The 12,027-nt window shown below is 36.8% G+C and overlaps 1 protein-coding gene across 1 annotated transcript; it reads left to right on the forward strand.

Annotated features, from left to right (window-relative positions):
- Positions 1-6,258: 6,258 nt before the first annotated feature.
- LOC309807741 (olfactory receptor 5B2-like) lies at positions 6,259-7,203 on the forward strand (the record flags this gene model as incomplete). Its single annotated transcript, XM_082627618.1, has 1 exon — positions 6,259-7,203. The coding sequence occupies one exon, from the start codon at positions 6,259-6,261 to the stop codon at positions 7,201-7,203; it is 945 nt and encodes a 314-aa protein (XP_082483744.1).
- Positions 7,204-12,027: the final 4,824 nt, after the last annotated feature.

Genomic DNA, 12,027 nt, shown 5'->3' on the forward strand with positions numbered 1-12,027 from the left:
GAAGATTTTTTTCAACATTATTTTTTTAAAGTTAATAAATTTATTTGTATTACTCACATATTAGTCTTTCCAGAGCTTATTCTAATTTCCTGTATTTTCATTTTGGATCTTTTTGTTGTTGTTTTTCAAAGAACCTCCTTTAGTATTTCTTTCAGTACAGGTTTGTGGGCAACTGGATCCCTTAATCTGTTGTCTGAAAGGGTTATCATTTTGTTTCATTTTTGAAAAATAGGATATCTGATTATAAAATTCTAGATTGTGAGTTACTTATCCTTAGTACTTTTAAAGACATCATTCCACTCCATCCTGAATTTATTATTTATTTTGAGAAATTTGGTCAGTCTCACTTTTGCAAGTTTGAAAATAATGCTTCTTTTTTTCCTCTGGCTGCTTTTAAGATTTCCTTTTTGACTTCCATTAAATTAAAATATGATTCCAAATGTGAGGAACAAGCCAGTTGTTTGAATGACTTTACTACTTTTTTTTCTCACACTCCTTTTTGTAAAAAGTTAGTAGAGTTTCCTTAAAAAAGTAGGTCCAGGATTAAATATAGTTGAGGAAACACTGGATTTGTCAAATATGAATTTAACTTTAAATTCACATATAGGTAAATCTCCATGAAAGGGTTGTGCAGCATATCACAAATATTTGAGTAAATATTACCATCTTGAGGAAATAGAATTCTGTGGAGCACTTTTTGAGACAGGCAGCCTTATTGTGATCTACTTTCTACCATAAACCAGGTCTTCTGTACTGTGTATGTAACACCCTTCTTAGCATCACAGCATAGAACTTAAATGTAATGCTTAGGATTTCTGTAGCCTGAATTCTCACACATACCTGCTGTGTGTCCTTTGCAAGTTCCTTATTTTCTCCAAGTGTGTTCTTTTTACATTTTTAAAAGAGAATAGTAATAACGTCTACACAGGGTTTTTATGAGTACTATATTAGATAGTGCCTAGCATATAACATGTTTAGCAGCCATATGTTATACTATATATGTTATATGTGTAACATATAAATCTATATATTATATATGTACATTATACTATTAATGAAATTAACATCAGAGTCATTGTAAATGCTAAGGTAACTGACCTGTACTTCACTGACCATAATCATCACTTATTATTTGTAGCATAATATTTGTGTGCATGTTTTATATTCCAATTTTAAGTTAAGCGTCTGTATTTCTTGGGAAAAAAAGGGTTTAATACACGTGTTCTCAAGGCATGTTTGTGAGCTAATAAAAGAATAACAATAATCATAATAAAATTTTTGAGTGATTATCACCTTAGGCATAGTGGCTACAATATATATATATGATATATATATATATAATCTCCTTCCAACTATATTATGATGTGATGATGTCTACAGTACCATCATGCCAATCTTATTTCAAGTGCTTGCTAAAGGTTTCATAAGTACAAAATGGAGAGTCTGGTATTTAAATCTCGATGTGTCTGTCTGCATATCTCTCACACTATATAGATACTGGTAAAAGCACAAACTTAGAGGAAAGAAAGATTCTAATGCATTTCCAGTAATAAGAGCAGCAGCTGTTTCTACCAGGACAAGCAAAAAAAAAATTAAAAAAGACTCAAAACATTAGCAGTATAAGATGGTGATTAATAATATATGCAGAGTCTAAATACCTTGGTGTGAGAATTCCGTTCAGTCATGCCTTGATATAGTAGACATTAATTACTCAAAAATCACAAAGTAAATCCTAGGAATTACTGCACTGGGGCTTTTAAAACTCATAGGTTGTAAGGAATACTTTTTAGGTATGATGGATTCGCCTTGAGAAATAGGTTATCACTTGGCTTACAATAATGCAGGTTCCCAAATCAGTTGGAATGAAATGAACTCCAGTCTAAAGCTAAATGCCAGTCCCAATGGTTTTTGCTTTAGGCAGGACAATATTTGAGTTATTCTTACCAGCTGCCCGTGCTGGTCCTATGATACATACCAGTCATTCCTCCTGATAATTTCTGTGTTTGGGATGAGCATTTTTGTTTGTTTGGATTTGTTTACAGATTTTGTTCTGTAAAGAACACAAGGAAGAGGTCTTGCTTACTCTACTGCAGTTACTTGGCTTCTTTAGATTCTGCCAACTTCTTTGACAACTTGAGGTCTTACCATAACTCTTCATGTCATTTGGGGCAATCATCCATGCTACCTTTATTCATCTTTTATGTATTGGCTAAGGTGTTAATTCTCCTGAGAAAAGCATTCTGACCAACGAATTCAAAGTAGATTTTTACTGTTCACTCTCATATAGGCACCTTGTTCTATTTTTATTATATTCTTATTTGTGTGTTTGTTTCATGTTTGTCTTCTCCAATATAAACTTAAGCAGGAAACTAAGAACCATGTTTGTTTTGCATGGATATGTACCCACAGGGCCAGGACTATGGCCGAACTCATTTGGGATCAATAAAGAGTTGAATGAATAATTAATTCTTATCAATGATACAAATATTTCAAGTGAATTAAGGGATGCAGTTCTTTCTGGGATCCATTTGGCCTAATGACAGACCTCTGTCCCTGTTCCTCCGTGTTTATGTCAATATGGGGCCCTTAATTTCAGTTGTTACATCGATCTTAATTTCAGAAGTAATGATGTAACTTGATTTTAGCATTCAAAGAGAATTAATACAAGTTATGTTAATGCACTCATGGTCTCCCTCAACAAGCAGAGCTGGATTCCTATAGACACATTCACTGCTTGTTCTCCAGTAGTGTGAGATAAAGACCTGTTGTTGCTCTCATGGGGGCTTTGTCCCCTGGGGGTTCCATGGGTGTGTAACACTTTCACTCTTCAAGTTCTCATATGACTCCATTGGACCTTATATTATAGGTAACAGACCAAGTGCCAGAGTCCCTTGACCATTCATCCATTCACCCGATTGTCAATAGTTGTGTAATACCTACAATGGCCTTCCCGCAAACTGGTGTTCTCTGAGAGCCTGCAGTAATGTCCAGGGAAAATACCTGCAAATAATCAGACTTTGATTATGATTATGATGATTGCCCTTTCTTAGGACATTACAGGGATTCTCTTATTTTCTCATGACAGTGGCAGTCTTTTAGGGAGGATGTTGTTGGGGGCTACCTTTCTAATATCTTCATTTTACAGACGAAGATATAGAATCTCAAAGCAATTAAGTGACTTATCTGAGAAGAAAGATCAGTAGATCTTACCACAGAATTCATGTTAGCTACTTCCTATGCAATTAAGTATTTTTTTTCTCAATATCATCTTGCTCCAGAGGACTTTTTCCCTTTTGATCAAAGACTTAGAAGAACATCTCAGTAGAATGTTTCCTTTCTTCCACTGACTGAATTTCTGATTTGAGACTCACATGTGAATGTGCTGAATTTCCTGTTCATTGTTCAGGGAGCCAGATACGCCTCTGATCAATCTACATTCTGTATAAATTTGCAGGGACAGACTTTTCTAGGAAAATACATCAAGACTCCAGTTTCCCGTTTGATTTATACTTAACTCAATATTGAACGTTTTGAATGTTATTATGTGTCTGTGACTTTTAACAAGAGAATATGTTACAAACACTGTGGAAGTTCTTAAGGAACATACATATTTATCTAGTAAAAAAAATTAAAGGAACAAGAGGGTCTTGAATCCCTGCTTTGCCACATATGAGATTGCATAACTTGGACAAGTTGTTAAATCTATCTTAATATCAGTTTTCTCTTTTGGAGTACGGAAATTTTTTTTTTTTTCGCGGTTCGCGAGCCTCTCACTGTTGTGGCCTCTCCCGTTGCAGAGCACAGACTCCGGACGCGCAGGCTCAGCGGCCATGGCTTACGGGCCCAGCCGCTCCGCGGCATGTGGGATCTTCCCAGACCGGGGCATGAACCCGTGTCCCCTGCATCGGCAGGCGGACTCTCAACCACTGCACCACCAGGGAAGCCCTATAAGGGCACTTTTGATTAGTGCCACAGAGAGAGCTTCCTCAACAGAATTTATACATTCTACCCTGGCAGATTTTTCAGATCAGACTAAAAATTGAGGATTTCCAGAACTTTCTTTCAAGAGACAGGTAAGCTTCTATATTCCATACACATTTTGAGTGAGAAGTGTAATACATGTAAAAGCAGTCATGAAACTGATACTATGAATTGTTTGAGCTCAAAATAGAATGTCATAAGCATTTTTCTGAAAGAAATTGGGAGTCAAATTACAAAATACTTCTGTTAGTAGGAAGTTCGGTTATACTTATGAGACACTATGTTATATTTCTAAAGAGGATGGGCAAAATCATAAGACAGAGGATTCTCTGATTCAGTAGATGGTTATTTCATGCTGTTTACTATCTTCCCCTGTTACCGCAGGGGAAGCTCACAAGAAAAGTTTGAATTGACTGTTGTTTAGATTCCAGAAGGGTCCTCATGAGATTATGTAGATCTGTATCCCATTCACTATTATTTACCTCATAATCTCACTCTTTCCATGACATCTAGAAAAGTTGACAGAGCAGTCATTCAGAGCATAGGTTGTAAAATGAATCATATATTCATTTAAATCTTGAATTTATTACATATTACACATGTAATTTAGGAAATAACTTCTCAAAGTCTGTTTAATTATTTAAAGATATTGATAATAGTGTTAACTTTTACTGTGAAGATTGAGACATATCTATATCTGAATATATAATTCTCTTATTAAAGATCATAGGAAACAGCATATGCTATAAATTGTTATAGGTTATTTTATCATGTTTGTCAGAAGTTTTTAAACACAAATGCCTTTAGAGACTAGGAATGTAAAGTGAACTGGCAGCATGGCAAGAGAAAGATTTTAGAGAAAAGTAAATGCCAGAGAATAAATGTACTTCTAAAGGCTCCAAATTCCAGTTAAGAAATAGAAATAAAAACATGGAGCTTGCCCCAGAACAGATGTGCAGGCTAGAATTAAACTCCTGGTCCATGATTTATCAATCCTTTATTTCTGTGATTCAGCTAAGGAATGAGAGTGAAATGAGTAAAAATGAGTTTTAGAGAAGAAAACTCCTTGACATATGGATCAGAAGGAAAATAAAGCAAGCTAGGCTGAATGTCCCTGAATTTTCATAAGAAATGGCTGATTTAGAGTTAGAAATCCCGGAGGGCACAGAAAAGGCTAAATGAACAAAATGTGTAAGGAAAGGCAAATTGAGAAGTGAGTGTACAGGACTTCAAACTCACCCACACATTGAGACCCTGCATATCACCACCCACCTTTCCTAAACCAAGATGGAGACCATCATTTCATCCTAACGATAACATAACAGTTCATCAGGATTGTGCTAACACCCAAGTTGTGCTTTTAAAACAATGGATTATCTCTTTTAACTATTATAATAATTCCTTTTGAAAGATTCTATTACCATCTTCATTTTATAGATAAGAGAAAATGAGGCTCAAGACGTTATTTCAGTAATAATATCTCCCAGGTAGTAAATGGTGGGGCTGCTTTTGAACACATAGGCCCCTCTTTCCAGAGCCTAAGCTCTGACACTATTTCTCTTTATAATTGCCTTTCTGGTGGCACATGCCTGTACTGCCGCTGTGCTAGTTTCCCCACTATATCTAGTTTACATATATATCTTAGTTTCTGCACTGTGCACCCACAAGCATTGAGTTTGGTCTAGTGTATGCAATGAATAAATATGAATTTAGTTAAAATAAATTCAATTAAACTTCAGTTAGGATCATGTGTCTTGGAAGTCACTCTGCCTGGGTCCAAAGCTTGACTCTGTCAGCTGGTACATGTGTAAACTTGCTCAAAACACTTAACCTTTTGTAGATTTGTTAGAAGATTAACCATATTTAAACAAATTAAACATAAATGTGTACTTGGACTGAGCGCTGTATAAACGTAAGCTGTTAATAGATTGAAGTGATCTGATTTGGGACATGTATTTATGACAAATATGTGACCTAAGACAAATAATAATCTCTTTCTGCACCTCAGCTCAGGTTGTTCATTTGTACAAATGGGAAGTTGGCCATATAATCCGTATGGATCTTTCAGCTTCAACAGTATGTAACTATAAGATAATTTATTTACTAAGGTTTTTTTCAATCAATGCTTTAGATCAGAGAATCATGAAGAATAATTTATTGCCATCATAAAATGAAAAAATAACGGAGTGTTTATATATTTAAATTTCAGTGCAATCTCTTTGCTGTTTACCAGATGCTCCTTGCTTTCCCATTACTACAGAGAATTTAGTAATACACATGGAGAATGGTACAAATGTGACGGATTTCATCCTGGTGGGTCTAACCAATGCCCCAGAACTTCAGATTCCCTTCTTTATTGTGTTCACCCTCATTTTCCTCATCAGTGCTTTTGGAAACCTGGGGATGATCACATTGATCCTGTTGGATTCCTGTCTCCACACCCCAATGTACCTTTTCATCATTAATCTGTCTTTGGTGGACTTTGGCTACTCCTCAGCTGTCACACCTAAAGTGATGGCTGGGTTCCTTAGAGGAGACAAGGTCATCTCCTACAATGCATGTGCTGCTCAGATATACTTATTTGCAGCCTTTGCCAGTGTGGAAAATTTCCTCTTAGCCTCAATGGCCTATGACCGCTATGCAACAGTCTGTAAACCCCTACATTACACCATCACCATGACGACAAGTGTGTGTACATGTCTGGCCATAGGCTCCTATGCATGTGGTTTCTTGAATGCTTCCATCCATGTTGGAGGCACATTCAGTCTTTCTTTCTGTAAGTCCAATGTGGTCCAGCACTTTTTCTGTGACATTCCAGCTGTCATGGCTCTCTCTTGCTCAGATAAACACATTAGTGAGGTGGTTCTTGTTTTAATTTCAAGCTTTAATGTCCTTTTTGCTCTTCTGGTAATATCGATTTCCTACCTTTTCATATCGATCACTGTCTTGAAGAGGCACTCAGCTAAGGGATACGAAAAAGGTTTGTCCACCTGCGCTAGCCACCTCTCTGTAGTCTCCATCTTCTATGGTACAGTCCTCTTTATGTACTTACAACCCAGCTCCAATCATTCCATGGACACAGACAAAGTGGCGTCTGTGTTCTATGCTATGGTCATTCCCATGCTGAACCCTATAGTCTACAGCCTGAGGAACAAAGAGGTTAAAGGTGCATTCAAGAAGGTTTTGGGGAACGCAAAATTCTCTCTAGCCTTTGGATTTTAATGTTGTGTGATGTACAATAATCTAGTTTCATTTCTCTCAGGTCATCCCATTCTCTTTTTCAGCCCTAAAATGCATTCAGTTCCTAAAGTTATATCTTTACCACTTCAAAATATGTTATTTAGGGATAATAAAATATGTCCAGACATGTAATATTTGGGCTAGTATGGTTCAAGGAAAGAATAAGATGTTTTGCGTCCTGCTTCTCAAAAACATTACTCCTGGCAATTCGATTTATTCACTTGTTACACAGGCATTTTCTCTACTACATGCCAGGGGAAACATACATGTAAATCAGTGGGACAAACAAGGCTATGAACGGAAACACACACGTGTGCTCTATGTGGACATGTGGTCACATACACATGACAGTGGTATAAATGTAAGCAATAAATAAAGTGTAGGTAGTTTTTAATAAAATAATTTAAGATAACTTTTGGGTTATTAGAATATAAATTTATGTCTAATCTTATTTATTTAGTTGACTATCTCTTCTAAGAGTCTTAATTAGAAAAAATATTATGTAATTCTGAATGACAGTATGTGCTTTATTGGCACACATTATGGAAAGGCACATAAATATTACTTTTTTTTTTTTTCGGTACACGGGCCTCTCACTGTTGTGGCCTCTCCCGTTGCGGAGCACAGGCTCCGGATGCACAGTCTCAGCGGCCATGGCTCACGGTCCCAGCCGCTCCGCAGCATGTGGAATCTTCCCGGACCGGGGCACAAGCCCATGTCCCCTGCATCGGCAGGCGGACTCTCAACCACTGCACCACCAGGGAAGCCCCATAAATACTACTTTTAAATGGAGTTATGTTTCTGTCTTGACTGAGTCATTCTGTAGAACCAAATGTTCGCATTAAATTTTTTGAAAGGATGAAAGAGCTAGAATAGAAAAAAAAATGGAGGAAAATAAAAGCATTTCAATTTTTCATATATGACTTTTGAACCAGACACCCTTTTAGGTACTAAGGCTAGAGTTGTGAAAAAAGCAGATGAAGTCAGTAATACTCTCATGGGGTTTACATTCTAATTGGGGGAAAATACTTACAAGTGGACATATAAATATACAATGCTTTGTTATAAAGCAGAAACTAACACACCATTGCAAAGCAATTATACTCTAATAAAGATGTTAAAAAAAAAAAGTCCAGGGCTTCCCTGGTGGCGCAGTGGTTGAGAGTCCGCCTGCTGATGCAGGGGACATGGGTTCGTGCCCCGGTCTGGGAAGATCCCACATGCCACGGAGCGGCTGGGTCTGTGAGCCATGGCCGCTGAGCCTGCACGTCCGGAGCCTGTGCTCCACAACGGGAGAGGCCACAACAGTGAGAGGCCTGCGTACCACAAAAATTAATTAATTAATTATTTTTTAAAAAGTCCATTGGAGGAAAAATAAATAAATAAATATACAATGAGTGTTAATAAAGGCTATGTAAAATAAAGCAGAGTGATAAATAAGGGTGCATGAAAAGGAGGAATTTTATGAAGGAGGTAAGTGATTGTATCTATGATATGGTATCATTTAATCAAGCACATAATGAAATAAGGGGACATCCTAGGTAGAGGAAACAGGTAGTAAAATGTCCTGCGCTAAAAGTATGTTTTGAATTGTCATAGAGTAGAAAAAATCAGAGTTTATACAGCTAGCTGAATGAGTAGAGGAATGATGACAAATGATGTAACTCAACTGAAGTACGAGTGAATGAGTTGCAATAACCGTTTAAAAGCATTTAAGGACAGAACAACGTGTGACATTATTGTTATTCTCGTTATATTTATTTAACACAATGTGAAGAGTTGGTGGTCATATGTGCATAAATTGAAAACAGCCTTTATTTTCTCTCCTCTTGTATGCTGCCATTTTAAAAAAATTATTATGAGAGCATGTTGTTTTGAACAAATAAATCAGTGCTAACATAAATGATAATTCTATGAGAATGCTATGTTTATAGATAAAATGTACCAACAAAAATTTACATACTTTAGCAAGGTAGAGAGAGAACAAGAAAATGGCACCTGCCAGCACCTCTGGTGGACACTTTAAGAATAGCAAATAAACCTCCACCACATAGAGTCTGGGAGCTTTTCAAACTGCTGGTACTGCCCTGGGCTCTGGGGTGAGGGACTCTGTGCATGAGCCCTTTGAGAGCAGTTTCTCAGTTTGCTATAGCACTTTGGGGCTCACGGATTTGAGCCCCATTTGTTTTCAAAGCCAGATGCTTTGGGGGCTCATCTCTCAGGTGCAGGTTTAAAGAGGTGGGGTGCCAGATGTGGTGTACAAACCCTTTGTTCCTCAGAGAGAAGCTCCTGAGTAATGAGTTCCCTCCCAATTGTGGGTTGCTCTGCCAGGGGTGGGGTTTATGTCTTATCCTCTCCTATCCACTTCAGTGTGACCCTGCTATTGTCTGATGCAGAACTGATTATCTGTTCTCAGAACTTTTTCAGAGGGAATTGTAGTATGTGTAGGCATAGATTCAGTGTGTCCATGGGAGGACTTGAGGTCAGGATCTTCCTATGTAGCCATCTTGGAACACAAAAAAAAGGCTACTTGTACCTGATGTTAGGTGGGGGGACAGTTTTTCACTTTTGAAAATTGTTAGCTGTGGGTTTTCATAAATGCACTTTGTCAGGTTGAGGAAGTTCTTCTATTCCTACTTTTCTGAGTGTTATTTTTCATGAAGGCATGTAAGATTTTGTCAAATGCTTTTTGGTTTTGGCCGCACCGAGTGGCATATGGGATCTTAGTTCCCCAACCAGGGATTGAACTCGCACCCCCTACATTGGAAGCATGGGGTCTTAACCACTGGACGGCCAGGGAAGTCCCTTAAATGATTTTTTTGAATCAATAAGATGATTATGTTTATCCTTCATTATATTGAAATGGTTTACTTCACTTATTGGTCTTCATATATTGAACCATTCTTGCATTCCTGGGATAAATCCTACTTAGTCATGGTTTATAACCTTTTTAATATGTTCACTGATTTATTTTGCTAACATTTTGTTGACTATTGTAGCATCTATATTCATGAAAGATATTGGTCTATAGCATTTTGGGGGGTTTTTTTTTGCTGATGTTTTTGACACATTTTGCCATCATGGTAATGCTGCCCTCACAGAATGACTTAGGAAGAGTTCTCTTCTGTACTGTTTTTTGAGTTTCAGAAACACTGATATTTATTGTTTTTTAAATACTTTTGGAATTCACCAGTGATGCCATCTTTTCCTGCTTTTGCTTTTGTTGTTGAAAAGTTCACATTGATTTAATCTCTTCCTGTTATATGACTGCTCAGATTTTATATTTTGACACAATATTGGTAATTTGGGTTTTTCTAAGAATTTGTGTATTTCATCTTGACTACCGATAGTTGTACAGTTGTTAATAGTATAGTATTATAATCTTTTTTATTTCTGTAAGACTGGTAGTAATGTCCCGGTTTTTATTTCTCATTTTAGTAATTTGAGTCTTTGCTCTTTTTTTTTCATAGTCAGCCTACAAAGGTTTGCAGTTTTTGTTGTTTTTTAAAAGAATCAACTTTAGCTTTGTTGTCTCCTCTATTGTTTTTATTGTCTATTTCACTTATCTCCACTCTAATCTGTATTATTTCCGTCCGTCTTTAAGCTTTGGTATTAGTGAGCACTTCTTTTCCCTTAAAGTGTAAAATTAGTTATTGATTTGAGATCTTTCCTCATTTTTAAATGAACACTCACAGCTGTAAGGATCTCTATGAGCACTGTTTTTGTTAACTATTCAATATTTGATGTGTAGTGTTTTCATTTATATTTGTCTTAATGTATTTTTTTTCTCTTCTGTTTTCTTCTTTAACCCATTGGTTGTATAAAGCATGGTTTTTAATTCAAAACTGTGAATTTTCTTAAAATATTCTTTCTGTCCTTTTCCTTTTCTCTGCTGATTTTTTGTTTTTTTACATCTTTATTGTAGTATAATTGCTTTACAATGGTGTGTTAGTTTCTGCTTTATAACAAAATGAATCAGCTATACATATACATATATCCACATATCTCCTCCCTCTTGCATCTCCCTCCCACCCTCCCTATCCCACCCCTCTAGGTGGTCAAAAAGCACCGAGTTGATCTCCCTGCTCTATGCGGCTGCTTCCCACTAACATTTTACATTTGGTAGTGTATATATGTCCATGCCACTCTCTCACTTTGTCACAGCTTACCCTTCCCCCTCCCCATATCCTCAAGTCCATTCTCAAGTAAGTCTGTGTCTTTATTCCTGTCTTACCCCTAGGTTCTTCATGACCTGTTTTTTTTTTTTCTTCTTCTTAGATTCCATATATATGTGCTAGCATACGGTATTTGTTTTTCTCTTTCTGACTTACTTCACTCTGTATGACAGACTCCAGGTCCATCCACCTCACTACAAATATCTCAATTTTGTTACTTTTTATGGCTTAGTAATATTCCATTGTATATATGTGCCACATCTTTATCCATTTATCTGTCGATGGACACTTAGGTTGCTTCCACGTCCTGGGTATTGTAAATAGAGCTGCAATGAACATTTTGGTACATGACTCTTTTTGAATTATGGTTTTCTCAGGGTATATGTCCAGTAGTGGAATTGCTGGGTCTTTTGGTAGTTCTATTTTTACTTTTTAAGGAACCTCCATACTGTTCTCCATAGTGGCTGTATCAATTTACATTCCCACCAACAGTGCAAGAGTGTTCCCTTTTCTCCACACCCTCTCCAGCATTTATTGTTTCTAGATTTTTTGATGATGGCCATTCTGACCGTTGTGAGATGATATCTCATTGTAGTTTTGATTTGCATTTCTCTAATGATTAATGATGTTG

Source organism: Mesoplodon mirus (genome assembly GCF_964341445.2).
Source record: "Mesoplodon mirus genome assembly, chromosome: 7".
Taxonomy (NCBI): Eukaryota; Metazoa; Chordata; class Mammalia; order Artiodactyla; family Ziphiidae; genus Mesoplodon; species Mesoplodon mirus.